The 26707-nt window shown below is 38.2% G+C and overlaps 1 protein-coding gene across 9 annotated transcripts in view; it reads right to left on the reverse strand.

Moving 5' to 3' along the window:
• Positions 1–26707, reverse strand: part of NF1 (neurofibromin 1) — a 281702-nt gene that overhangs the window by 136774 nt on the left and 118221 nt on the right. For 8 of the 9 annotated variants that reach the window (XM_032428720.1, XM_032428713.1, XM_032428716.1 and 5 more), the window contains 14 exons: positions 26565–26688; positions 25125–25286; positions 23066–23315; positions 22459–22532; positions 22130–22213; positions 14758–15198; positions 14229–14368; positions 13839–13961; positions 13299–13382; positions 12533–12649; positions 11774–11955; positions 11444–11655; positions 7952–8113; positions 7720–7823 (listed from right to left, as the gene is read on the reverse strand). In XM_032428720.1, the coding sequence (XP_032284611.1) occupies positions 7720–7823; positions 7952–8113; positions 11444–11655; positions 11774–11955; positions 12533–12649; positions 13299–13382; positions 13839–13961; positions 14229–14368; positions 14758–15198; positions 22130–22213; positions 22459–22532; positions 23066–23315; positions 25125–25286; positions 26565–26688 (2259 nt within the window). The remainder of the gene's footprint in view (positions 1–7719; positions 7824–7951; positions 8114–11443; positions 11656–11773; positions 11956–12532; positions 12650–13298; positions 13383–13838; positions 13962–14228; positions 14369–14757; positions 15199–22129; positions 22214–22458; positions 22533–23065; positions 23316–25124; positions 25287–26564; positions 26689–26707) is intronic. The other variant, XM_032428715.1, reaches the window with a different exon arrangement.

Here is a 26707-nt window from a genome sequence, read left to right on the forward strand (position 1 = left end):
AAAAAAAAAAGTGAAAAAAAAATTAAGTTGTGGAGCAAGACGGCGGAGGAGTAGGAGACCTAAATTTCATCTGGTTCCAGGAATTCACCCAGGTAGGGATCGAACCATTCTGAACACCTACAAACTCAACAGGAGATCCAAGAAAAGAATAGCAGCACCTCTCTGAACAGAAAAGCGACCACTTTCTGGAAGGTAGGACGTGCGGAGAAGTGAATCCAAGGTGATATTCGGGAAGACAGACGGTGGGGGAGGGGGACTCCGTCGGCTGCTTCTGGTAAGTGATAGAGCAGTGGAGCACAAAATCGGAACTTTTAGAAGTCGGCTCCACTGAGGGACGTCGTTCCAGTGGCTAAGCAGGGGGTGGAACCCCCGCTGGGACAGTGTGGTCTCAGGACCCTCGGGGTCACAGAAAGACCGGGGGTGCCTGAATGCGGCAGAGCTCCCAAGTATTGGAGTGGGAAAGCCGGCTGCAGAGACGGAGCCAAGGCGCAGACTCTCAGCTCGGGGTTGCCATAAACCATGATCCGTGGCACAGTCGGGCCACTGCTCCTCCAGCAGGGACCCAGCAAGCGGCAGATCTGGGGAGACTCCCCTTCCTCCCCCGGGAGGAGCAGCACGGGAGCGCACCGTAGGGATCTGCGGGGTTTGGAGACTCCACACGGGGTTGTGTGCCAGAGATAGAAATACTCGGTCACAGGCCAGGTGAGCACAGAGTGCGGCTGGAGACCGGGGAGACGGGAGTGATTGACTGCTTTTCTCTGGGGGCGCACTGAGGAGTGCGGCCCCGAGTTCTTGGCTCCTCCAGGGCAGAGATTGGAGGCCACCATTTTCACTCTCGTCCTCCAAAGCTGTACGGAAAGCTTGCAGGGAACAAAAGCTCCCGAGAGCAAACCCGAGCAGATTACTTAGCCCGGACCGGGCAAGGGCAGGGCAATTCCGCCTCTGGCAAAGACATCTGGGAACCACGGCAACAGGCCCCAACCCCAGAAGATCAGCAAGAACAGCCAGCCAAGACCAAGTTTACCAATCAATGAGAATGGCAGAACTCTAGAGCTAGGAGAATACTGCACATAGAATTCATGGCTTTTTTCCCTGATTCTTTAGTCTTTCAAAGTTAATTTTTTTTAATTTTCTTGTTTTTCTTTTTCTATTTTTTTTTTAATTTTTCTTTTTCCCTTTTTCAACGAACATCTTATCAATACCTTTCTTAAAAATCCTTTTTATTTTTCATTTTTAGAGTCATATTCTATCCCTTCACAGTAGTTAACCTTATTTTTGGTATATATATAAGTTGTTCCCTCTTTAAAATTTTGGGATACAGTTTCTCTAACAGACCAAAATATACCCTAAATCTCTAGTGTATGGCTTTGTTCTAGTCTCTGGCCTGATCACATTCTCTCCCTTTTTTTTTTTTAAATTTCTCTTCTTTCTTTTTTCAACCAACTTCTTACCAATTCCGTTTATAAAATCTTTTATAATTTTCATCTTTACAGTCATATTCCATCCTTTCATCAATCATATTTACCCAAAATTTTCGGAGGCAGTTTCTTCTAACAGACCAAAATATGCCCAAAATCTAGTGTGTGGCACTGATCTATTCACCAGCCTGATCATATTTGATCATATTCTTCTTTTTTTTTTTGTATCTTTTTCTTTTTCTTTTTTCTTTCTTTCCCTTTCTTTTCCCCCGGTTTCAGGTCTCTTCTGATTTGTTTAGTGTATATTTTTCTGGGGTTGTTGTTACCCTATTAGCATTTTGTTCTCTCATTCATCTATTGTCCTCTGGACAAAATGACAAGACGAAAAAAATCACCTGAAAAAAAAAGAACAAGAGGCAGTACCAACTGCCAGGGACCTAATCAATATGGGCATTAGTAAGATGTCAGAACTAGAGTTCAGAATGACGATTTTAAAGATACTAGCTGGGCTTGATAAAAGCATGGAAGATATTAGAGAAACCCTCTCTGGAGAAATAAAAGAACTAAAATCTAACCAAGTCGAAATCAAAAGGGCTATTAATGAGGTGCAATCAAAAATGGAGGCTCTAACTGCTAGGATAAATGAAGCAGAAGACAGAATTAGTGATATAGAAGACCAAATGATGGAGAATAAAGAAGCTGAGAAAAAGAGATAACTACTGGATCCCGAGGGCAGAATTCAAGAGATAAGTGATACCATAAGACGAAACAATATTAGAATAATTGGGATCCCAGAAGAAGAAGAAAGAGAGAGGGGCAGAAGGTATACTGGAGCAAATTATAGCAGAGAATGTCCCTAATTTGGGGAAGGAAATAGGCATCAAAATCCAGGAGGCACAGAGAAACCCTCTCAAAATCAATAAAAATAAGTCAACACCCCGACATCTAATAGTAAAACTTACAAGTCTCAGAGACAAAGAGAAAATCCTGAAAGCAGCTCGGGACAAGAGATCTGTAACCTACAATGGTAGAAACATTAGATTGGCAACAGACCTATCCACAGAGACCTGGCAGGCCACAAAGGACTGGCAGGATATATTCAGCCAAGAATACTATATCCAGCTAGGCTGTCATTGAAAATAGAAGGAGAGATCAAAAGCTTCCAGGACAAACAAAAACTAAAGGAATTTGCAAACACGAAACCAGCCCTACAAGAAATATTGAAAGGGGTCCTCTAAGCAAAGAGAGAACCTAAAAGCAACATAGACCAGAAAGGAACACAGACAATATACAGTAACAGTCACCTTACAGGCAATACAATGGCACTAAATTCCTATCTTTCAATAGTTACCCTGAACGTAAATGGGCTAAATGCCCCAATCAAAAGACACAGGCTATCAGATTGGATTAAAAAACAAGACCCATCGATATGCTGTCTGCAAGACTCGTTTTAGACCCAAAGACACCCCCAGATTGAAAGTGAGGGCGTGGAAAACCAACCATTTACCATGCTAATGGACACCAAAAGAAAGCTGGGGTGGCAATCCTTATATCAGACAAATTAGATTTTAAACCAAAGACTGTATAAGAGATGAGGAAGGACACTATATCCTACTTAAAGGGTTTATCCAACCAGAAGATCTAACAATTGTAAATATCTATGCCCCTAACATGGGAGCGGCCAATTGTAAGAGGCAATTAATAACAAAAGCAAAGAAACACATCGACAACAATACAATAATAGTGGGGGACTTTAACACCCCCCTCACTGAAATGGACTGATCATCTAAGCAAAAGATCAACAAGGAAATAAAGACTTTAAATGACACACTGGACCAAATGGACTTCACAGACATATTCAGAACATTCCATCCCAAAGCAACGGAATACACATTCTTCTCTAGTGCCCATGGAACATTCTCCAGAAGAGATCACATCCTAGGTCACAAATCAGGTCTCAACTGGTACCAAAAGACTGGGATCATTCCCTGCCTATTTTCAGACCACAATGCTTTGAAACTAGAACTCAATCACAAGAGGAAAGTCAGAAAGAACTCAAATACATGGAGGCTAAAGAGCATCCTACTGAAGAATGAATGGGTCAACCAGGAAATTAAAGAAGAATTTAAAAAATTCATGGAAACCAATGAAAATGAAAACACAACTGTTCAAAATCTTTGGGATGCAACAAAGGCGGTCCTAAGAGGAAAGTAATATAGCAATACAAGCCTCTCTCAAGAAACAAGAAAGGTCTCAAACACACAACCTAACCCTACACCTAAAGGAGCTGGAGAAAGAACAGCAAATAAAGCCTAAACCCAGCAGGAGAAGAGAAATAATAAAGATCAGAGCAGAAATCAATGAAATAGAAACCAAAAGAACAGTAGAACAGATCAACGAAACTAGGAGCTGGTTCTTTGAAAGAATTAATAAGATTGATAATCTCCTGGCCAGACTTACCAAAAAGAAAAGAGAAAGGACCCAAATAAATAAAATCATGAATGAAAGAGGAAAGATCCCACAACCAACACCAAAGAAATACAAACAATTGTAAGAACATATTATGAGCAACTATGCCAGCAAATTAGATAACCTGGAAGAAATGGATGCATTCCTAGAGATGTATCAACTACCAAAACTGAACCAGGAAGAAACAGAAAACCTGAACAGACCTATAACCACTAAGGAAATTGAAGCAGTCATCAAAAATCTCCCAACAAACAAAAGCCCAGGGCCAGATGGCTTCCCAGGGGAATTCTACCAAACATTTCAAGAAGAATGAATACCTATTCTTCTGAAACTGTTCCAAAAAATAGAAATGGAAGGAAAACTTCCAAACTCGTTTTATGAGGCCACCATTACCTTGATCCCAAAACCAGACAAAGACCCCATCAAAAAGGAGAATTACAGACCAATATCCTTGATGAATATGGATGCAAAAATTCTCACCAAAATACTAGCCAATAGGACCCAACAGTACATTAAAAGGATTATTCACCATGATCAAGTGGGATTTATCCCTGGGCTGCAAGGTTGGTTCAACATCCGCAAATCAATGTGATATAATACATTAATAAAAGAAAGAACATGAACCATATGATCCTCTCAATATATGCAGAAAAAGGATTTGACAAAGTACAGCATCCTCTCTTGATCAAAATTCTTCAGAGTATAGGGGTAGAGGGTACATACCTCAATATCATAAAAGCCATCTATGAAAAACCTACAGCGAATATCATTCTCAATGGGGAAAAACTGAGAGCTTTCCCCCTAAGGTCAGGAATGCGGCAGGGATGTCCACTATCACCACTGCTATTCAACATAGTATTAGAAGTCCTAGCCACAGCAATCAGACAACAAAAAGAAATAAAAGGCATCCTAGTTGGCAAAGAAGAAGTCAAACTCTCACTCTTTGCAGATGATATCATACTTTATATGGAAAACCCAAAAGACTCCACCCCAAAACTGCTAGAACTCATATAGGAATTCAGTAAAGTGGCAGGATATAAAATCAATGCACAGAAATCAGTGGCATTCCTATACACCAACAACAAGACAGAAGAAAGAGAAATTAAGGAGTCGATCCCATTTACAATTGCACCCGAAACCATAAGACACCTAGGAATAAATCTAACCAAAGAGGCAAAGGATCTGTACTCAGAAAACTATAAAATACTCATGAAAGAAATTGAGGAAGACACAAAGAAATGGAAAAACGTTCCATGCTCATGGACTGGAAGAACAAATATTGTGAAAATGTCAATGCTACCTAGAGCAATCCACACATTTAACGCAATTCCTATCAAAATACCATCAAGATTTTTCAAAGAAATGGAACAAATAATCCTAAAATTTGTATGGAACCAGAAAAGACCCCGCATAGCCAGAGGAATGTTGAAAAAGAAAAGCAAAGCTGGTGGCATCACAATTCCGGACTTCCAGCTCTATTACAAAGCTGTCATCATCAAGACAGTATGGTACTGGCACAAAAACAGACACATAGATCAATGGAACAGAATAGACAGCCCAGAAATGGACCCTCAACTCTATGGTCAGCTAATCTTCGACGAAGCAGGAAAGAATGTCCAATGGAAAAAAGACAGTCTCTTCAACAAATGGTGTTGGGAAAATTGGACAGCCACACACAAAAATAGACTCCAAATGGTTGAAAGACCTCAATGTGAGACAGGAGTCCATCAAAATCCTAAAGGAGAACACAGGCAACAACCTCTTCGACCTCAGCCGCAGCAACTTCTTCCTAGAAACATCGCCAAAGGCAAGGGAAGCAAGGGCAAAAATGAACTATTGGGACTTCATCAAGATAAAAAGCTTTTGCACAGCAAAAGAAACAGTCAACAAAACCAAAAGACAACCAACAGAATGGGAGAAGATATTTGCAAATGACATATCAGATAAAGGGCTAGTATCCAAAATCTATAAAGAACTTATCAAACTCAACACCCAAAGAACAAATGATCCAATCAAGAAATGGGCAGAAGACATGAACAGACATTTTTCCAAAGAAGACATCCAAATGGCCAACAGACACATGAAAAAGTGCTCAACATCGCTCGGCATCAGGGAAATCCAAATCAAAACCTCAATGAGATACCACCTCACACCAGTCAGAATGGCTAAAATTAACAAGTCAGGAAACAACAGATGTTGGTGGGGATGCAGAGAAAGGGGAACCCTCCTACACTGTTGGTGGGAATGCAAGCTGGTGCAGCCACTCTGGAAAACAGTATGGAGGTTCCTCAAAAAGTTGAAAATAGAGCTACCATACCACCCAGCAATTGCACTAGTGGGTATTTACCCCAAAGATACAAATGTAGGGATCCGAAGGGGTACGTGCACCCCGATGTTTATAGCAGCAATGTCCACAACAGCCAAATTATGGAAAGAGCCAAGATGTCCTTTGACAGATGAATGGATAAAGAAGAGGTGGTATATATATAAAATGGAATATGATCCAGCCATCAAATGGAATGAAATCTTGCCATTTACAATGACGTGGATGGAACTGGAGGGTATTATGCTGAATGAAATAAGTCAATCAGAGAAAGACATGTATTATATGATCTCACTGATATTAGGAATTCTTAATCTCAGGGAAACAAACTGAGGGTTCCTGGAGTGGGGGGGTGGGAGGGATTGGGTGGCTGGGTGATAGACATTGGGGAGGGTATGTGCTATGGTGAGCGCTGTGAATTGTGTAGGACTGTTGAATCAAAGACCTGTACCTCTGAAACAAATAATACATTATATGTTAAAAAAAAAAAAAGAAGATAGTAGGAAGGGAAAAATGAAGAGGGGGGAATCGGAGGGGAGACGAACCATGAGACACTATGGACTCTGAGAAACAAACTGTGGGTTCTAGAGGGGAGGGGGCTAGGGGGATGGGTTAGCCTGGTGATGGGTTTTAAAGAGGGCACGTTCTGCATGGAGCACTGGGTGTTATATGCAAACAATGAATCATGGATCACTACATCAAAAACTAATGATGTAATGTATGGTGATTAATAAAACATAATAAAATTTAAAAAAGAAAAAAAATTAAGTTGCAAAACTAGGTATTTATTCAAAGGATACAAACGTCGTGGTTCGAAGGGGCACATGTACCCCAATGTTTATAGCAGCAAAGTCCACAATTGCCAAAATATGGAAAGAGCCATCAACAGGTGAATGGGTAAGAAGATGTGGGGGGTGTGTGTGTGTGTGTGTGTGTGTGTGTGTGTGTGTATAATGGAATATTACTCAGCCATCAAAAATAATGAAATCTTGCCATTTGCAGCATCATGGATGGAACTAGAGTGTACTATGCTAAGCAAAATAAGTCAGTCAGAGAAAGACAAAGACCATATGCTTTCACTCATGTGGAATTTAAGAAACAAAATAGATGAACATAAGGGAAGGGAAGGAAAACTAATAATACACTATATGCTAATTAAATTGAATTTAAATAAAAAATTAATAAAATTATGTTGCAAAACCATGTATACAATGTTTCCATTTATATCAAGCACTCATATTATATGTTTAGTCTCTACAACTAGATTTATGTATATGTATATGCAACTGCACTGAAAATGGGCAAAGGACACACTTAACTCATAACAGCGCTATGTCTCTAGAGGTGCTTGTCGAAGATACCTGTAAATTTTTTAAGAAAAGTGTATTTGTGTGTAATTTTTATAATTAAAGGCTAATTTTAAGAATCAAGGGGAGAAACTGTGAGGGACTGTTCTCATGCAGGGTAGTGGAAAAGTGGAATCAAGTTGTAGATGAGAGGATGACAAACCTGGTAGGATCCACTTCAAAGCTAACATGCTGCCAATCAGAGGATGTGATCACAATTCGTAATAACGGATCCAGGAGTTTTTGTAGGTAGGTAGCACCATATACCTAAAGAAATATAAAAGTAGGAATTTATTATGCCTTCTCCAAATGTCTTGCATTAAAGACATTCTGTTCTGTATGTTCTGCACGTAATCAGTTTGCCATAGCTTGGCGCAAAAAAAATGGATACAAACCTTGAAACAGAAGGTCATTATTTTACTGGCTAAGCTGTTTCCTCGGAAAAGAGTCTGCATGGAGTCTGCCAATTCTACTTCCTTAGAAAACATGTTCCAGAGCAGTTGGTAGAGTAAATGCCGAGAATCAAATAGAGTCACTAGAACTCGAGCTAGTTCATCCTGAGAACAAAACAAAATTGTGTTAGTGTGCATAATTCCATTTTTTCTTCAGCAGGAAACTGAAAGGTAAATCCAAAGCTGTCAACCACCTGCTAAAGCCAATTCAATAGTGACTAATTAATTTTTCTCCTGGTATTTATCTGTGTACATTTGTCTATGATAGACGACTATTTCTTCATGCCTACAGCAGCTGTTAATTCTTTTTTTAAAAGCAATTTGTTTATTTAAGCAATTTCTACACTCAGTGTGGGGCTCAAACTCACAGCCCTGAGATCAAGAGTTGCACTCTTCCGACTGGGCCAGCCAGGCACCCCAGCAGCTGTTAATTCTAAAGATTAACTGATGAAAAGTAAAAGAGGCCTAGGCTTTACCAGGAGAAGAAAAAATTCCAGGATTCAGTTCAAATTATGACAAAATCAAAGAGAGCAGAAATAGAACATGATGGCAAAGTTTGATTTGTTTGATATGCCCAGATCATTTTCTTAGGAAATCAGTGAGCAGGAATAACACTTTGGTGACCACAAAACCTCTATTCTCTGTTCATCTGGTCAGGGAAATTCAGAGCATACTGAACATGGGCTCAGCAGAGAAACAACAAAAATGGAAAGACTACAGGGTTTGCAGGAAGTCAGGAAAAAGATTTGGGCTGTGCATTCAGAAACAAGAGATTAGCAAGATTTATGTACAAAGCCAGGGTTGGCAGCTGATTCCTACCTACTTCCTAACTAGTAACCCTCGTAATTCCCCATAGTATTTTTTGGTACACTCAAGAAAAATGATGTCATAGTAAATCATTGTTTAACCACACATGCTGCAAAGAGATTTACAGAGAATAGGGGTAGCCATAAAAAGAGGCCCCACCCTTCAAGCAGTGACAACAAAGTCAGGATCATGGCCCATAGCCCTTCTAATTCTTACCTGATCAATTCTGATATCCAAGTCAAGGAAAAAATTTCACAATTCTAAACACAGAATCTAGAAGCCAAAGAAGACCCAAATATTCTGCTCTATGCCCTACAGTTATGTTACACGTATTTGACTAGATATAAAAATTCCTCCATTTTAAAATCAAGTATAATTATGAGCGATAATTCAGTTACAAAATATGTTTCTAGAGTACTGTGCTAATTTTTTCCCCCATTCTAATCCCTCCTCTGCAAAGTTCTGAAAACGTTAACAGAATTTAAAATTTACAAAAGAGAATTACATTTTTTTAAAAAAGTTATCTTGTATTTTGTTCTCCTTTAGATATAGCTCTAACAGATCTGGCCTAATACAAAAGTCTTTCTCAAAAAAAAAAGTCATATGAAATTCATTAGAAATGATTTACTGAAAGAAAACAGAATGAATTAAAGTTTCTTGGATTTAACTGATTCTTTTTTATTAAGAGAACCACTGATAATTTTTAGTGCTGACTAATTACAGGTAGGTCCTAAAAAGGTAATTTAGAATATCCATTTTCAAAACATATGAAGATTTCTGCAATGTTAGATTTCAAGAGAATTTCAATAAATTCCTTGTTCTAACTCCCTAGAGCTCCAAGCGGGATTCCACCTTTGTTCATTAAACAATTATTTACTGTGTCCTTGTTATGTGCCAGGCTCTACTACGAGTACTACAGCAGTGAACAAGACAGCCAAGGTCTCTGCTTTCACAGGGCTCACATTGTGGTAGAATGAAAAATAATTTCACATAGTCAATAAATGCTACAAAGAAAACTGAACAAGGTAATGTGATAGAATGACTATAATTGTGGTTCTTGCTGGATGGCCAAAAAGACCTCATTAAAATAGAGACCCCTGCACTGAAACTTGAGTAACAAGAAAGTTGGCCCCGTAAGAGATCAGGGCAGAAGCCTTCTAGGCGGCGGCGGGGGTGGCGGTGGTGGCGGCGGCAGCAGCAAGGGTGCTCCCTAAGGTGGAGATAAGCCTACCATGTTTGATGGCCGGCATGGTTTAAGTTTGGTGAACAAGAAGGAAAGTGGCATGAGACAATGTCAGCAATGAGGCAGAACCCAGGTTGGGTAGAGCCTTGTAAAGCCAGAGTAAAGACTTTAAATTTTGCTTTAAGTACGAGGAATAAGATCCTACAGCTTTTAAGCAGAAAAGGCAGTGACAGATTACCTTATTAGTTATAATTTACTAAACTGAAACCATTTTTGGTACAATATAAACTGAATAGCTTTTTAACATGGAAAAGAACAATCCTTCTCAAATTTCTAGCATATACTCTTAAAAAATAGTATGGTTTCAAGACAATTTTTTATTGAGAGGCCAAATAGGCATATTATATCTTCAGTATTTAAAACAAGCAACATAATTTCAAATGCAAATATAGTGCTTACATTTTTTTAAAAATCATACAGTGCATTATAGAAAAAAGAGTTGTGACCTGGACACACAAGCCTTCAATTCTAGCTCTAGCATTAATGACAACTAAATACAACCTTTAACCCTAATCATTTCATTTAATACACGAAAGCACCAGACCACGTCATGTTTGTTTGTTTAAGATTTCATTTATTTATTTGACAGAGAGAGAGAGTAGGCATGCACGCACAAGTAGGCAGGGTGGCAGGCAGAGGGAGAAGCGGCTCCCCATCAATTAGAAAGCCTGACCTGGGGCTTGATCCCAGGACCCGGGGATCTTGACCTGAGCTGAAGGCAGACGTTTAACTGACTAAGCCACCTAGGCACCCCCACGTCAGGGGTTTTAATTTTCTTTTGATCAGGGTATGTATATGTATATACACACATATTATACACATATTATCATCTATCTAATCTATCTATCTATCTATCTATCTATCTATCTATCTATCTATCATCTATCTATCTATCTATCTATCTATCTATCTATCTATGCATCATCTATTTTGGGAGGCACCTGGGTGGCTCAGTCAGTTAAGCATCTGCCTTCGGCTTAGGTCATGATATCAGGGTCCTGGGATTGAGCCCCGCCGAGCTCCCTGCTCAACAGGGAGTCTGCTTCTCCCGCTCCCTTTGCCCCTCCCCCAACTTATGCACGCACACTCTTTCTCTAATAAATAAAATCTTAAATATATATATTTGATCAGTGTTTAAATGGAATATTTCAGTGGAACAGGGAAGGAATCTGAGTTTCACTGTAAGTATGAGGAATAAGATCCTCATAGTTCAGGCAAGATCACTACTGAGGCTCCAGCTACTTTCCCACAGCTGAAAACCACTCAGTATCTGAAGTTTCCTTCAGCTCTAAAGTTTTAGCAATACATGAAATAAACATTCCTGGAGTGAATCAATTCAGAAGCATGTGCCAGGTCCTGGTTCCGCACTTCTTCAATGAACTCACCCACTGAGAACACGGGACCACGTTGGCCAGCGCCATGGCTATCGGGAGCTCTCCCTGGTCTCCCATCATCGTGACCAATTCTACCAGCCTCTCAAACCGGTCGGCCAGCACCGTTTCTGCAAGTGTGTCAAATTCTGTGCCTTGCTGGAGGATTTTTGTCAGAACTTCCATAAATGTAGCTCTTGTCTGAAGATCTTTATGATAACCTAAACCTGATAAGGACAGATAGATGCAAGTTTACTAACACGGCCTGTTGAAGTAATTTTGCTTGTCTTACATGCCAGTTCCCTAGGTTTTCAATTTCTAGAGGAAGCTTTCGTTTTCTCTCACCTATGGAGTGCATGAGGCCACTGTCCACATTAGCATTGAGTAAGTTTGACATGGCGAGGACCGTACAGTGCCTCAGTGACGCCAGCCTCCGAGACATGCCACGTTTCCTGCCACCTGTTTGTGCATTTTCATCTTCAACTTCACTACAGTCATTCAAAAGGTTCATGAACAATGTGAAATACCTGAGAAATAAAAAGACTGACTCTTACATAGTGAAGGCCACACCAACCAGAAGACTAATCAGATATTCTGGAACACGATGATGTGCATCACATGAGTGGTCTCGGGTATCTGTTTCTCTCTAGCCCTGGGGTAATCAGCCAGTGTGGCTCATTATGAAGTGTGCTGTGCTGAATATGATTTTATCCTGACAAAGCCAGTACATATTCATAACACAGGCATGAAAGAGATGCAATCTTTCCTGGTCAATGCATCACTTTTAGTGTTTACCATATAAAACAAGTGGCCCAAATAGTTTAAGAGAATGCTGTTTTAAATGACTTAATGAGGTGATCTGGGTTTTATTGCCAATAATTCACTGCTTGGATTATTTTCTTTAAAAACACAAAACACATAGTTGTTTTCTTAACCCAGTCCTGTCACAGGGAATACTGCTTCATGCGTGGGTTATATTTTACAGGCAGCTGCCAATAATGAGGTCCATTTTCTAAATATAATCATTTGCCACTTTGGTTAGATTTTGTTTTGTTGTGTGTGGGCTTTGTTTTTTGCTTTGCCTTTTTGGGGACTGAAATTTACTTAAGAAATAACTGTGATTTGGCTTCCATCAATTCCACACCATCTCCTTCCTCCGGCTGCAGCGGAAGACCAGCCAGGAGTGAAACTACCGCTTCCATGCTCGCCTGGTCCAAGTCTCTGAAGAAAGAAAATTTAAGGACCATATAAATCTTTCAGGTTCTTCCACTCCACCCTCCCCTCAAATAAACACCTTCCTAAGAGAACTTTAGGGATTTAGGAATAATCTATTTCATTTAACTATTTATTAGGACAACCTAAATAATTTGAGTTAACACACGCACCCAGAATGCAAAAACATTTCAAGTGAGGGAGAAGGTGATAACTTTCATAAAACCAAGCCTCACAAAAGAAATATATGTGAATGATTATGTAGTTTGGTGTTTAATTATTTTCTGCTATGTGGCAATAAGTATTTTCTATTAGAGCAAATGCAGGGAATTACTTTTTAGAGAGACTCAAGCCAATTAATTTCCTTAAATAATACCTTCATCAATTATAAAATAAATACAATCTAAGGCTTTATACATTTTATTTTCCAACAACTACAGACTATCCTTCCTAAATAGACAACACTAACTTTCCAAATAAAACTGAAAGTCTTTCAGTTAAAAATAGAAGATTAATATATATATATAATTCAAATGCAAAAGCCTGATATCCAAAAAAGACATAATAGCTATGAAGTAGTTATCAACACCCCAAGTAAACCTGCTAATACTTAATTAAAAGTCATTCTTTTATGTTTTTGTTCTGTTTTGTTTCTTACCTTGTAAGACATTTTACATCATCATCTGCTGCTTGGTTTGATGTTCCCATCACCCAGTCTGTCAGGTATTCTACCATCTTATTCCTACAGAATGGCAGGGAAAAGGAAAATAGCAATTTTTTAAGTCGCACATACACCTTTAGTCAATATTTTTTTAAAGTGCAAATAGTTTGCCAAATCACTCAGGGGCTATGACAGTTTCATAAAAGAGATACCACTACTCCAACCCTCACAGTCAGAAGGGCACTCACAGGCAACTTGGATACTGATCCTCCACTGATACTGATTCCCTTAGCCAGGGTATCAATTTGGAAACAGAATCAAATTCTTAACTCAAGTATAATTTAGAAAAAGGGACCACTGCCATGGGCACAAAGCTTTGGAAAATTTGAAAATACAGGAAGAGAAAAATAAAAACGTAAAATGCTGCTTTTCCATCCCCCTTCCTCCTTTCCCATGATAATCAAGTACCTACTATTTTTCTGTACTTCATGTAACATAAGATTTATAATACCCCACTTTGCTCTTTCGAGAACTCACCTAAATTTCATCTCTTGACAAAATGAGAGGTCATCTCTCCTTGCCATCATTACTTCGACTAACTGACACAGTTTTGTTTTTATTTGAATTGCATGGACCATATTCCCAAGCACACGAACATATCTATTTAGACACAGAAACATTCAGGGGGAAAAAAATATCAGATATAAACAAAAGAGAAGGTTTTCTAAATGCTTTAATCTCTCAGTGAAATGATTAAATGTAACTACAAAAACTGCAGTGTTTTTATTTTATTTATAGGCGTACATACATAACTTCTGGTTACCTTATTGTCACATCCCAATTTGGGTACAATAAAGAATGGTAAATTATTTCCCTAATAACTACCAATACTGATGTGTTTCTGTTACATTTCAGTAGAATCCTTACCTGACTAGATTTAACATCATTGTTTCAATGCTAGCTTGCCCCAGATGTTCCGAGCTGCCTTCAGTATGATTATCTAGTAAGTTCTTCATTATAGCTATGGTTTGCTCCACAAATTGAGTATTGGTGTCAGTCAATAAAACCTATATAAAGAACAAAATACATTTTGGCATCAAGGCATAGCAGACAGACCATAGAGAGATGAAACTGCCTGACCTAAATGTCATACACATGCAGAAATGCACCCACAGGCATATATCCAAACAGGTGCACAGACACACAGAGACACTCATACCCACACCCAAGACATTCGTAACCCCTGGCACACCCACACGCTAGAGTTGCCAAAACCCAAAACTGATCCCTACATTAGATGATTCTTTTTTCTGCAATTTTTTGCCTATTTTTAAAAAACTGCGAGTGATGTTCATGCCAATATTTAATTAAATAATCAAAAAGAAAAAGGCTTCATTATCAAACAAGTCACTCTATTCATAGGAAAGGGTGAAAAATAAAGCACAGAACACTTTACCTGTCCTTGGGAGTCAAAAAACTTGCTGATGGTATTCTTCAATTTGTTAAACAGCATTGGATAAAGAGCAGGACTCAATTCAAGACCCACCAGATCCTTAACATTGGTCCGTATTTGAAGTCCCACTTTCTCATGGTTACACACCATTAAGGATAACAGCCGATCCATAAATTTGCTGACAGGTGTATCTGCATTTCCCTCTGAAGACATCACTGAAATCATGGAACCCTTGCGTTCACTGACTGGGCCCATGGGTGGGCTATAGGTTGCCAGGCCAGAATTGCTTCTCTGCTGCAGGCACACTCCCCCAAGGGCACAAAGGAAGCCAGTCATGTTGATCCATTCCTGTAGGGAGTCCGTGTCAGACAAATCTATGGATCCTCCTCCACTCACATGAGACATTCGCCTCTTAACAATGGTCTTGTGAAGGCTTTCAGCAGCCTAAACACAAAATTTTTATGGAAAGCATGAATTCAACCTCAAATGGTTGAGAGACTTGACAAAATTACTTTTTATCCAACATTTCTTCCATGACAAAAGAACATTTTTTACATTTAAAAAATCCAAGTCTTCACTCCACCATTTCTAGTCACATCAAGGTATCTTACTGCCCAAGGCCAGAATGGAGGTAGCGATGGACACACACACAATATCAGATATAGAAGGAAGACTATGGACTGCAGCTCAGAAATACATACACTCCAATTATTTGCTTTTACCAATTCCTGGACAGAGAGGCAAGGTCTATGCTGCTTCAAGGAATATAAGCATTTGGAAATTTTCAACCAAGTAGTGTGTGCACTTATTAGTGATGGCCCAAGTTCAAGTGCTCTGGGACCAGCTTTGCAAACACTGTACTACTATTAACATAGATTCTGCGTGGCAAGATGAGGGTCATCAAGCAAAAGAACCACTGAACAGAAAACGGCTGGTAATGAAGGAAGTGCAGAAAGACAAGAAACAATAGAAAAAAATCAAACTCTACAAGAATCTGAGAAGGAATCTTCAAAGAATTCTGATCCTGTTAGTTTATGGAGCACAGATGAGAAAGAAAAAATCTTACTATGTGTGGCAAAGATTTTTCAAATTCAATTCTCCTTACACACTGCTTACAAGCTAATACTCATCCTATTACTGAAGACATACCAACCCAAGAAAGCAACATATTAGGGGCATTCTGTGACATAAATGATATAGAAGTACCACTGCACTTGCTTCCTTATGTATGTTTGTTTTGTGGGAAAAAAAAAAGCCTTTCTCCCATGAAGGACTGCTTTGAATACAGAACTCCTGAAACTACCATTTCTTATGGCACGTGCATTTACTGCAGTTGTAGCTAATATTAGAATATGGCTACTCTCCCTCCTGTCGTGCAGCACATAATCCTTTTCAGGACCTAGGCTATACATATTTATGCAAGTTCTCTGAACAAGAGTAAAGACAGAATGCAGTTTGCAACATGGTGACTTAATGCGGAGCACAGTTAAAGAACCATTGGATACAACGCTCCACCTGACAATGAAAGCCTAGATCTTGCATTTTAGTATTTTCTGTCTCCTACTTTGTGAGGTTGGCTGGACTAAGTCAGATAATGGATCAGCTTCATACCTTCAATGATTTGTGCAATAAGGAATCATTGGTATCAGACACAGAAATGTCCACTACAAAAGAACTTGCAGCTGGCTTATAAGCAACAATGTGGTAGAGCATATATTTGGACCAAATTTACATACTGAGATTATTAAACAGTGCCAAGTGATTCTGAATTTTTTTTATCAGAGGAAGGGCGAATACTCGGCATACTGACTGCATGTGGGCTGCATCAGTGCTGAAACACTGTAACCGGTGTATCCGTGACTTATTTCCTTTATTTATTAAGAATCTGGATCCAGTACCACTTAGACATCTCTTTAATCCAGTCTCAACTCTTGAGCCAAGTGCTCATGCTGAACAAACACTGTACTTGGCATCAATGTTAATTAAAGCATTATTTAAAAAAAAAAAAAAAAGCATTATGGAATAATGCAATAGCAGCTAAGGCTCAGCTATCTAAACAAAGTTCTTCTGTATCTTTATTAAATACTAAATTAGGGGCGCCTGGGTGGCTCAGTCGTTAAGCATCTGCCTTCGGCTCAGGTCATGATCTCAGGGTCCTGGGATCGAGCCCCACATTGGGCTCCCTGCTCAGTGGGAAGCCTGCTTCTCCCTCTCCCACGCCCCCTGCTTGTGTTTCATCTCTTGCTGTGTCTCTCTCTGTCAAATAAATAAATAAAATCTTTTAAAAAATGCTAAATAAATAATAAAATTAAATATTAAATTAATACTAAATTAAATAAATACTAAATTAAATAAATAAAAATACTAAATTAAATAGGAAGAGCTCAGAGGAGCAGCTCCATCACCTTAGTCACCTGCAGCTGGTCCTTAAAGTATTGTTAATAGTGATACCCATCAAAGTGGAGGCAGTGACAATGAAATGGATAAACAACTTATTAATGGACCCAAACATGTGCAACAGCGACTTTCAGATACAGAGGAATCCATACAGGGAAGTACGATGAAACTGCCAACAATGGTAAAGATGAAAGCAATGCTCCTGCTAGCAGTAGTGGGCACAGTGATGGATCTAGCAATGAGGTCAATTCTAGCCATGCAAGCCAGTCAGCTGGGAGCCCTAGCAGTGAGGTATAGTCAGAAGACATTGCAAATATTAAAGCCCTTAAAGAAGATGAAGATGACAATCATGGCCATAATCCTCCTAAAAGCAATTGTGGTATAGATCTTCAGAACAGCAAGTTAGAAAATCAAGCAAGCATTTGCTTAGGGGATTCCCAAGGCCCGTCAGAAAAAAAAATGGGACAAGCGACAGAATAGGAAAGGACCTACTTTTTAACACTGAATCAATGCCATCAGTAGATAATCAAATACAAATGCTAGATGCCTGTTCATACTCTCCAGACCCAGAGCATGATACTTCAGGGGAAATCAACACTGCTCATATAGTACAAGCATCTCAAGAATCTTGTATTACACACACTGGCAACTTTCTTGGGGAGACTACTGGGAATGAATCATTCAACTGCCTACACTGTGTTGGTCCCTAGCACCACCAGCACCACCACCATGATGGGCATATTGTTGATGATATGCTAGGTGCAGCTGATGTCAGTTGCAGTAGCTCCCAGATCAGTGCAAAATCAGGAAAAAACATGGCTGATTTTGATGAAGAATTTGGGTGTGAACAGCCAACTAGTTCAGATTAATTCACATGTAGAACTAACATCTTTTCAAAAAAAAAAAAAAAGAACATCTTTTCTCCAACATCTTCCCAATTTAGCATCCCATTTATGTCTTAGTCAAAGACATAAATACATATAAGTCCATAAACATCAATTCAACAGTAATGCTCTAACAGACATTAATTTGTGTAACGTTTGCAAGAAATTTCCTTTCTTTCCACTTTATTGTGGGATACAGTTCAAGATATGACTCAATCTTTCTGAAGGATTAAAAAATCAAACAGAAAAACTTCTCTGTTCCTTAGTATGTTGGTTTACAGACAGATTCAAATGAGATTCACTGAAGGCTGCCTTGAAAATTTAAGCAACAACAGGCAGAGAGGAATTTTTTACATGGTTATCAAAATTCATTTTGTATATTCTTATTGACTAGGTGTGGTGAATTCACAGCATTTAATGTATTATTATCAACATGTGTTTTAGTAATTGTAGTTTTCACAATGGGTTTAAAGACTTTTCTCTCACAGGGTTTATATTTTATCACTCAGCCTCGATTTATTCAGCACTTTTTGCAACTCTAGATTAGGTCCCCTCCAACAGAAGCAATAATACTTATTCTCTTCTTGCCTCTGGGAACATAGTAGTGATTACTCTGTTTTCAAATTACAGTTAAATGTTCTTGAACTGTGTCATATTATACATTAAAAAAGGCTAAATAAGTTAAACTTAAGCTGAAATAGAAACATTTTGATAATGGCATTCTTCTTCCATCTGAGGAGATCTTTTGTGTCTTGACTTCTGCAGTACATAAAGACTTAGGTTAGTGTTTTTCTTTAGTTTGAATTCTGCTGTTTATTTATATACTTCTTAATGGGGTTCAAATGAACTATAAATTTCTGGCTTTTCAGGTCTGTTCCACTGGTATAATTTCACATTTCCCTTGATAATGTTCTATTCTCTGGCATAGTGAATTCAGTTATTAGTTGAATACGTTATATTATAGTAATATAATGTTTTCAGCTTACCTCTGCCCAGGCCTGATATAAATGTCTAATTTTAATGAATATTTAAGTACTTCAAAACATTTTTTTTACCTAATTGAATTAGAAAAAGTATATGCAATATTTTACTTTCTGCTCTTGGTCTTTAAAGGGCTCTAATTTGACAATCACAATAGAAAAACTGTTCATGTAGGAATAAGAAACCACTGATTGACCTCTGTTAGTGAATCCATTTGGCACATACTCTTTAAAAGGAATGCTTTTTTTTGTTTCTTTCAAGTTTTTATTTAAATTCCAGTTAGTTATATGTTAAGAAAGAAAAAAAGAAGAAGAATATAGCAGGAGGGGAAGAATGAAGGGGGGGAAATTGGAGGGGGAGAAGAACCATGAGAGACGATGGACTCTGAAAAACAAACTGAGGGTTCTAGAGGGGAGGGGGGTGGGAGGATGGGTTAGCCTGGTGATGGGTATTGAGGAGGGCACGTTCTGCATGGAGCACTGGGTGTTATGCACAAACAATGAATCATGGAACACTATATCTAAAACTAATGATGTAATGTATGGGGATTAACATAACAATAAAAAAAATTAAAAAAAAAATAAATAAATAAATTCCAGTTAGTTAACATAAGGTGTAATATTAGTTTAAGTAAAAGGAATGTTTTTAATGGCTAGATGATATTTCACCATTTACAGAGGTGCTATAGCAGTTAATTTAAAAATGTTAATTGTCTTTTAAAAATCTTTGTGAAACCACCAGTTTTTTCAAGCAGTTGTATCAATTTATATTCCCCATATGTGTATCTGCATACCCTATTACCTAGCAATTCCACTGTTAAGTATGTACTTTACAGAAATACATCTAGATGGTCATCAAAAGACAGGTTCAAGAATGTTCATAGCAGAAATATTCAAAATAACTAAAATTCTTTGTATAGCTATCCAATGCCCAAAGAGTAGAAAGGAAAATTAAATTGTAGACTGCATGTTGAATGAAAATACCTAGAGCAGTAACAGTGAATGAACGACAATGGTATGAAATAGTGTGGATGAGTCTCTAATGTTGAGTGAAAGAAGCCAGATATAAGAGACTATATCTCTAGCACTCACTTTATATCAAGTTTACAAAGAGGAAAACTATTGTATTTAGTAGTGAGCATAATGGTTACTCTTGGGTTGTTAGTGACTGGAAGGGGGGCACAATGAAGGTTTTGATGTGCTGGTAATGATTTATTTCTTTTTATGTTCTTTTAAAGATTTTATTTATTTATTTGACAGAGAGAGAGAGAGCACAAGCAGGGGGAGGGGAAGAGAGAGAGGGGAGAAGCAGGATCCCCGCTGAGCAGGGAGCCCAATGTGGGGCAGGATCCCAGGACCTTGGGATCATGACCTGAACTAAAGGCAGACGCTTAACCAACTGAGCCACCCAGGCACCCCGGTAATGATTTATTTCTTGATGTGGGTGCTGGTTGCACAGGTATGTTCACCTACTATTATTCCGAACTGTCGCTTAGATTTATACATGTTTTTGTATGCATGTTATATTCCAATAAAGAAATAAAGTCCAAACCTAAAATTACCATATGTTTTTTTAAGAGCCACTAATATATTTTTGTCATAGACTAATATACCAACCCAGAATATCAAACTTCTTTTAAAAAGCTTTGACTCACATGAACGAACCTTGCAAACATTATGCCAAGTGAAAAAAAAAAACAGTCATATTATGTGAAATGTGCAGAACAGGCAAATCTACGGAAAGCAGACTGGTGGTTCCCTAGGGTCAGAAGGAGATTAGCGAATGACAGCTCAAGGGTATGGGTTTTTTTTAAACTGGGGTGATGGTTGTGCAACTTTGTAAATATACTTTGTTTCTGTCTTGCTTCATGGTCCATGATGCCAGCTGAAGTTGCTGGTATCAGTACAATGAAAAAAAAACTGGCAGGATGGGAGCAAATTATTCTGCCATTCTTCTAGATCTTTGAGTTGTAAATCAAACCTAGGGCCGATCACTCCACACTTGTCTAACACCTGCCTGTGAGGGTCACAACAATTTTCCTAGCTCTATGATCATCAATGATTTCAAATTCACCAACGTAACCATGCTTCATCATCACAGTCAGAAACCAGACGATGACTTTGGAACATTGCCTAAGGAGAACCTGAGTTTGCCTCTGTTTTCGGCACTGTTGATGCTCTTGAAAGCATCTGCCAGCATGTTCATGCATACCATTATGGCGGCACAGAAAGGTGGCCGAAAGTAACAGTACATTTTAAATGGGTGAACTGTATGGTATGCAAATTATATCTCAATCAAACAGTTATTCCCCCCAAAAAAGCTTTCATCCTAAGGCCACATGTCCTCTCCAAATGACATTAGGTAAATATTTTTGCTTTACAAAAACATAACTTTTTTTCCTTGTTCTAATTAAGCATGACAAGAAAAAAGCAACGGGAGGCTAATCAGTTTTTCTAAAACACCTAATAATGAGAACAATATATGGCCATTACAAATCGATTATACACATTATTAATTTCTGGGGTAACAGATGAAAATAGTTGAATGAAATGTCCAAATTTTTAAATTTCACTTAACCTATGGGTTCAATCTTCTGCCCACCAGATCCCTTAATTAGAATACCTAATAGTAAAACGTATTGTTCAATTTTATTTTCTCTACCTTTGTCGTCCCTTTCCTGAAAATTCCGTGAAATACTCTGATGGGAGAAAGAGAAGGAAAAAGGGTAAAGGAATGGTCTCTACCGTAAATCATCTCTAGCTCGTGCTGGCCACTATTTCTGCAAAAATGGCAACATCTGGTATCTGTGCTGTCCAGTACGGTAGCAAATTGCCACATGTGGCTAATGAGTCCTTGAAATGTGGCTACTGTATGACTGAGAAACTGAATTTTAACTGTATTTAATTTTAATTAATTTAAATTTTCATTTAAGCTTAAGTAGCCACATGTGACTAGTGGCTACAATAGTGCAGTTTTAGATGAACCATAACTAAGTAACAGTCTTACGACAACTATACACATATTATACTAACAGTGACTCAAAAGATTATTGAAGTGAAATACATATGTCTAGCAGATCAATTAAAAGGCAAAAATCAACTTTACAAACTAACCTGGCCATCTTCCATTTTAGCTTTCGGGTAGTTGAGGATTAGTTTTGTAGCTTGTTCCCACTTTGCATGCGTATCTTCCCAAGCCTAAAATGAAGGCAATTACCACTTGAAAGCAACTTTAAACCTAGAACTAAAAATCAATCAGCAGGAGACAGGTCTCAAACTTGGTAGATATTATAATATCCTACTTGTAATAGGCACATATCTTAGATGTGTTTCAAAAGCTATTCTGGTCACACACACACACACACACACACACACACACACACGAGGCTTCCACATTTGAGGGTGAGGGCCTGGGAGGGCTATTTCTGTTGCTAAGGGCATACCTCAGTGTTTCCTGCAGTGGGATGCTCAATGCGTCTTAGTAGTGCCATCACTCTTTTCTGAAGTGCTGCTCTTCCTAAGCAAAGACAACAGCAAATCAACCTGTTGCACTCAGAGCCCTGCTTGCCAAGGAGAACCTGGCAAGCCCAACCCATAAGGCAGAGTAGGAGGAGGGGAATGAATGCTTCAAATGATAAAGGTGAACACTTCCTTTTGCCAACTTCACAGGAAAGGTATTTAACTTGGACTCTACAATGTCCACAGCATAAAATAGCTATTCCCACCTATATTTACTCAAAACACGTGCCAGTGTTTAAAACTTCACTATATATAGTTCAGACACAGTAAATAATAAAATGTGTAACTGACAGCAATTTATACTGCCAGTTTTTAAACAAATGTACCACATATTAAAAGCTCAGTGAGATGTTAACAATTTATTTCAAATGCTATTTACTTTCACCCTATCTTGTGTAGAAAGGATTTCAGGTTAGCTATTTGAATGAACCCTATAAGCTTACAAAGTAGTTCCTACATTCCTAGCACAATCAGATGTCATGTGATTCAAGGCAAATGGAGTGGGGGGTGGGGAACATTATCCACATTTACCTGTTGACATCATATTGCTGACAGAGGCAAATTCCATAAATGTGTTATAGTTGGGCAAGAAGTTGTGCACTGACACCTCATCCACCCCACACCGGATATCTGCTTCCTCGCAGAGGTGGCGGAAACAGGACATGGCCACCAGAACAGCTTCAGTGTCAGGGCTCCACAGGAACATGTACAGGGCCACTTCTAGTTTAGTCTGAGCTTGTCGGCAGATCGGCGGGGTGCCGCTGCACCCTGCTGCACTATCCTGGAATAGTGGGGATGGGAGGCATTATGTTGGCAACTTAGGTGATTTTCTTTACAAAATCCAACAATGCAACACACTGTGTACCATACACGTCTGCATACAATAACCCACAAAAGCTTTCCCCTGCAATCATGACAGCAATTTTCAAATGCCTAGATATCTTGTCTGAATGAGAAATGAGATTATTTAGACCAACATCATGTTACTATTTGTCCAATTTCAAATCGAACAGGTATTGTCCTATTCCAGATTCTAGAAATGCAGATTAAGCCAACACAAACACAAGTAAAACACACCCACAGCATAAATCTGAATGAAAAATGCAATGCACTTCTAACTCAATTACAAATGACAAAGGAAGTAATAAGAAATTCTATCTACCTACTGGGGGGAAGAAATAAAGTACACTGCAACGAGGACTAAAATGAGGACACAAACAAGAACTAAATATTGCTGTAGAAGGTATACTTGATTCGATTACATTCTTCCAAAAGAAATTCTCATTTACAAAATGAATATAAATTCCATAGTTAACAAAGTCAATAGTAAACCCTGTACTGCTTATTTGTTGTTTTGTCCTCAACAGAAGATTATACTGAAAATTAGGGATGAAAAAGCTCGGGTCTGTACTTCTTGATTTTTCAAGTCTAACAATATAATGCCAGTGGTAAAGTGGACCAGCAAGATCTTCTGTGGAATATCAATATAATCAAGATTCCTGCAGACAATATAATGGCAAAGATTAGGAAAGTTAACCTAACCACCCTACCACAAGGCTGCAAATGCATACTGCTGACCTTCCCATGAAAAAAGCAAACTGATATTTATCTCTACTGATAAGGATTAAAGAATGTACTCTCTAGATTGGTGGCTGTATACTAAATGCCAGAAACAGTTTTTAACAGTAAAGATACCATTAAAAAAAAAAAAAAGGTTTGGTCTATAAAAGAAACTCTTTTGTAACGATTTAATATTTTCACTTGTACTATGATTTTTATTTTTATTTATTTTATTTTAATTAACATATAACATATTATTGGTTTCAGAGATACAGGTCTGTGATTCATCAGTCTTATAAAAAATACCCAGTGCTCATTACATCACGTGTCCTCCTTACTGTCCATCACCCAGTTACCCTATCCCTCCCACCCTCCTCGCCTCCAGCAACCCTCCGGTTGTTTCCTATGATTAAGATGTTCTTATGGTTTATCTCCCTCTCTGGTTTCGTCTTGTTTTATTTTTTCCTCTCTTCCCCTATGATCCTCTGTTTTGTTTCTTAAATTCTGCGTTATCAGTGAGATCATATGATAATTGTCTTTCTCTGACTGACCCTTACTGTGATTTTTAAAAAGAATTATGCACACAAATAAAAAAATATAAACGCTTATCTATAACATCAAGCAAAATGCTTTATCTCCCAGTAAATCTGTATTTTTGGTAGTTGGTACAACTTTTAAACTTCTGGGATATGAATGGTCTTCCTTTACGCAGTAGAGGTTTATAATAATTATAGCTACCAGAGCTTGTAAGTGTCAAATAATCAAGTGCTATTTACATATAATCTCATTTAATCCTCACAATAATTCTGGGGCATAAATTGTTATTATCTCCGTTTTAAAGTTGATGAACTGGGTCACAGAGATGTTAGGAACTTGCCTGAGGTTCCACAAAGAGCAGTAATGGAACTAGAATCTAAGCAGTTCTTTACCACGCTGTATTATCTAGTTGAAATTTACCAAAGTTCATTCAGGAAAAAATATACAGCACAGATGACAATGATACAGGAAAACTACAAAAGAAGCTGTTTACCATGGATGAGTTTCCTTTTCCCTTCCGAAGAGAGGCTCCAGGAGTACAAGAAGGTAGTAATTCTTCATGATTCATGGACATCTGACCGGTAGTTCCACTTGAAGGAACATCACATCCTACCCCATAAAGGAAGAGAAAGTGACAGGAACTTCTATCTGCCTGCTAAAAAGAAAAAATAAGTAAGCCTTCTGAAGCACTGATAACCAAGAAAAATAAATACGTAATACGAGCTGTCTTCCTGTTTGAGACTATCCTGGAAAACCTCTCATCCCAACTCCCACCCCTTAACTTGAAGAATATGCACTAGAAACCCAGTAATACAAATAATGTTTGTTCAATGTCTTTGAAACTCCCCTTAGCTTTTCACCCTTCAAAGCATCAGGAACAACAGATTCTAGAAATGCAAAATTAACATTTCTAGATCTAACATGGACAGAAGTAAAACATCAACAACATAAATCTACCATATGAAAAATATAATGTACTTCTCAGTTGATTATAAATGAGAAAGATTTTCTCCCAGAAGATTTTATCCTGTGCCATGTTAGGATAATTTGAAGTTGACTCTTTTGAGATTAAGTTCCTCTGGACCAGTAAATAACACTGGTTTGTATGCCAAGTATGTTGAAAGGATAACTTTACTGACCAGACGACTACAGATTGATTACTAGATTACTAATGCTTATACCCTGGAGAATTATACCACAGACAAGTCTACCCAGATGCCAACTCACCATTAGCCCATTTGTAAACAAAAAATTTAACAAGCCACATGGTACACTGAAAAGCATGAATTTAATACATTTAAGATTTTTTTTGTAGCTATGATTCTAGAAATGGATAAAAATTCATTGGATCAAGTACTCCTAAAATTCTGACAGAATAGGAAAAAATTTTAATTGACTACAGCTCTTCTCTAGCCCCCTAAAACCCTGTCCCCATGTTTTAACAGTTAGGAATCAAAACTTTTCACTCAACCCTAGGGAAGAATACTCAGATATTCAAAGAGGTGAAACTGTTATGGCAGGAATATAAATAAACTTAGATTAAACATCCCCAACCTCTTCCCTTCAGTTTCTTGATAGATAACATTCTCTGGACTAGCCTAAGCCATAAGATTCAAACCTTATGCACAAACTTAAGATCGAATTATGTTTCTCAACCTAATTTGGTTATAGCAGCCTGACTCCTCCTAGACTCCACAGAGTCCTGCTTAACTCAACTAGAACTTATCAGGACTGCAGCTTTAAGGACAAAGGCTCAGAATAATTTTTAAAATGTTTACTTGTCAGCAATCATCCTCTGGCACATATATTTCCCTTGAAGACTTTGTAAGCAGAAAGAGCTAAAGGAGGACTTAATTTGGCTAATATACATTTCCTTAATCTATTCCCATTACCCCCAAATATTCTTCCATTTTAAAGATGTCATTTTGCTTACCTTATTTTTAAGAAGAAATTTATTCCTGCAGATCAAAATTTCCCGCAACCATTTAAGAATTTCTGTGCTACTAAGCATTTGATGGCTAGTTAATTTCTTGCAGATGTAAAAAAGCATTTGAGAGCTGCAATAACATAAAGTTC

Source organism: Phoca vitulina, unplaced genomic scaffold (genome assembly GCF_004348235.1).
Source record: "Phoca vitulina isolate PV1807 unplaced genomic scaffold, GSC_HSeal_1.0 scaffold40, whole genome shotgun sequence".
In the NCBI taxonomy this organism is placed as follows: Eukaryota; Metazoa; Chordata; class Mammalia; order Carnivora; family Phocidae; genus Phoca; species Phoca vitulina.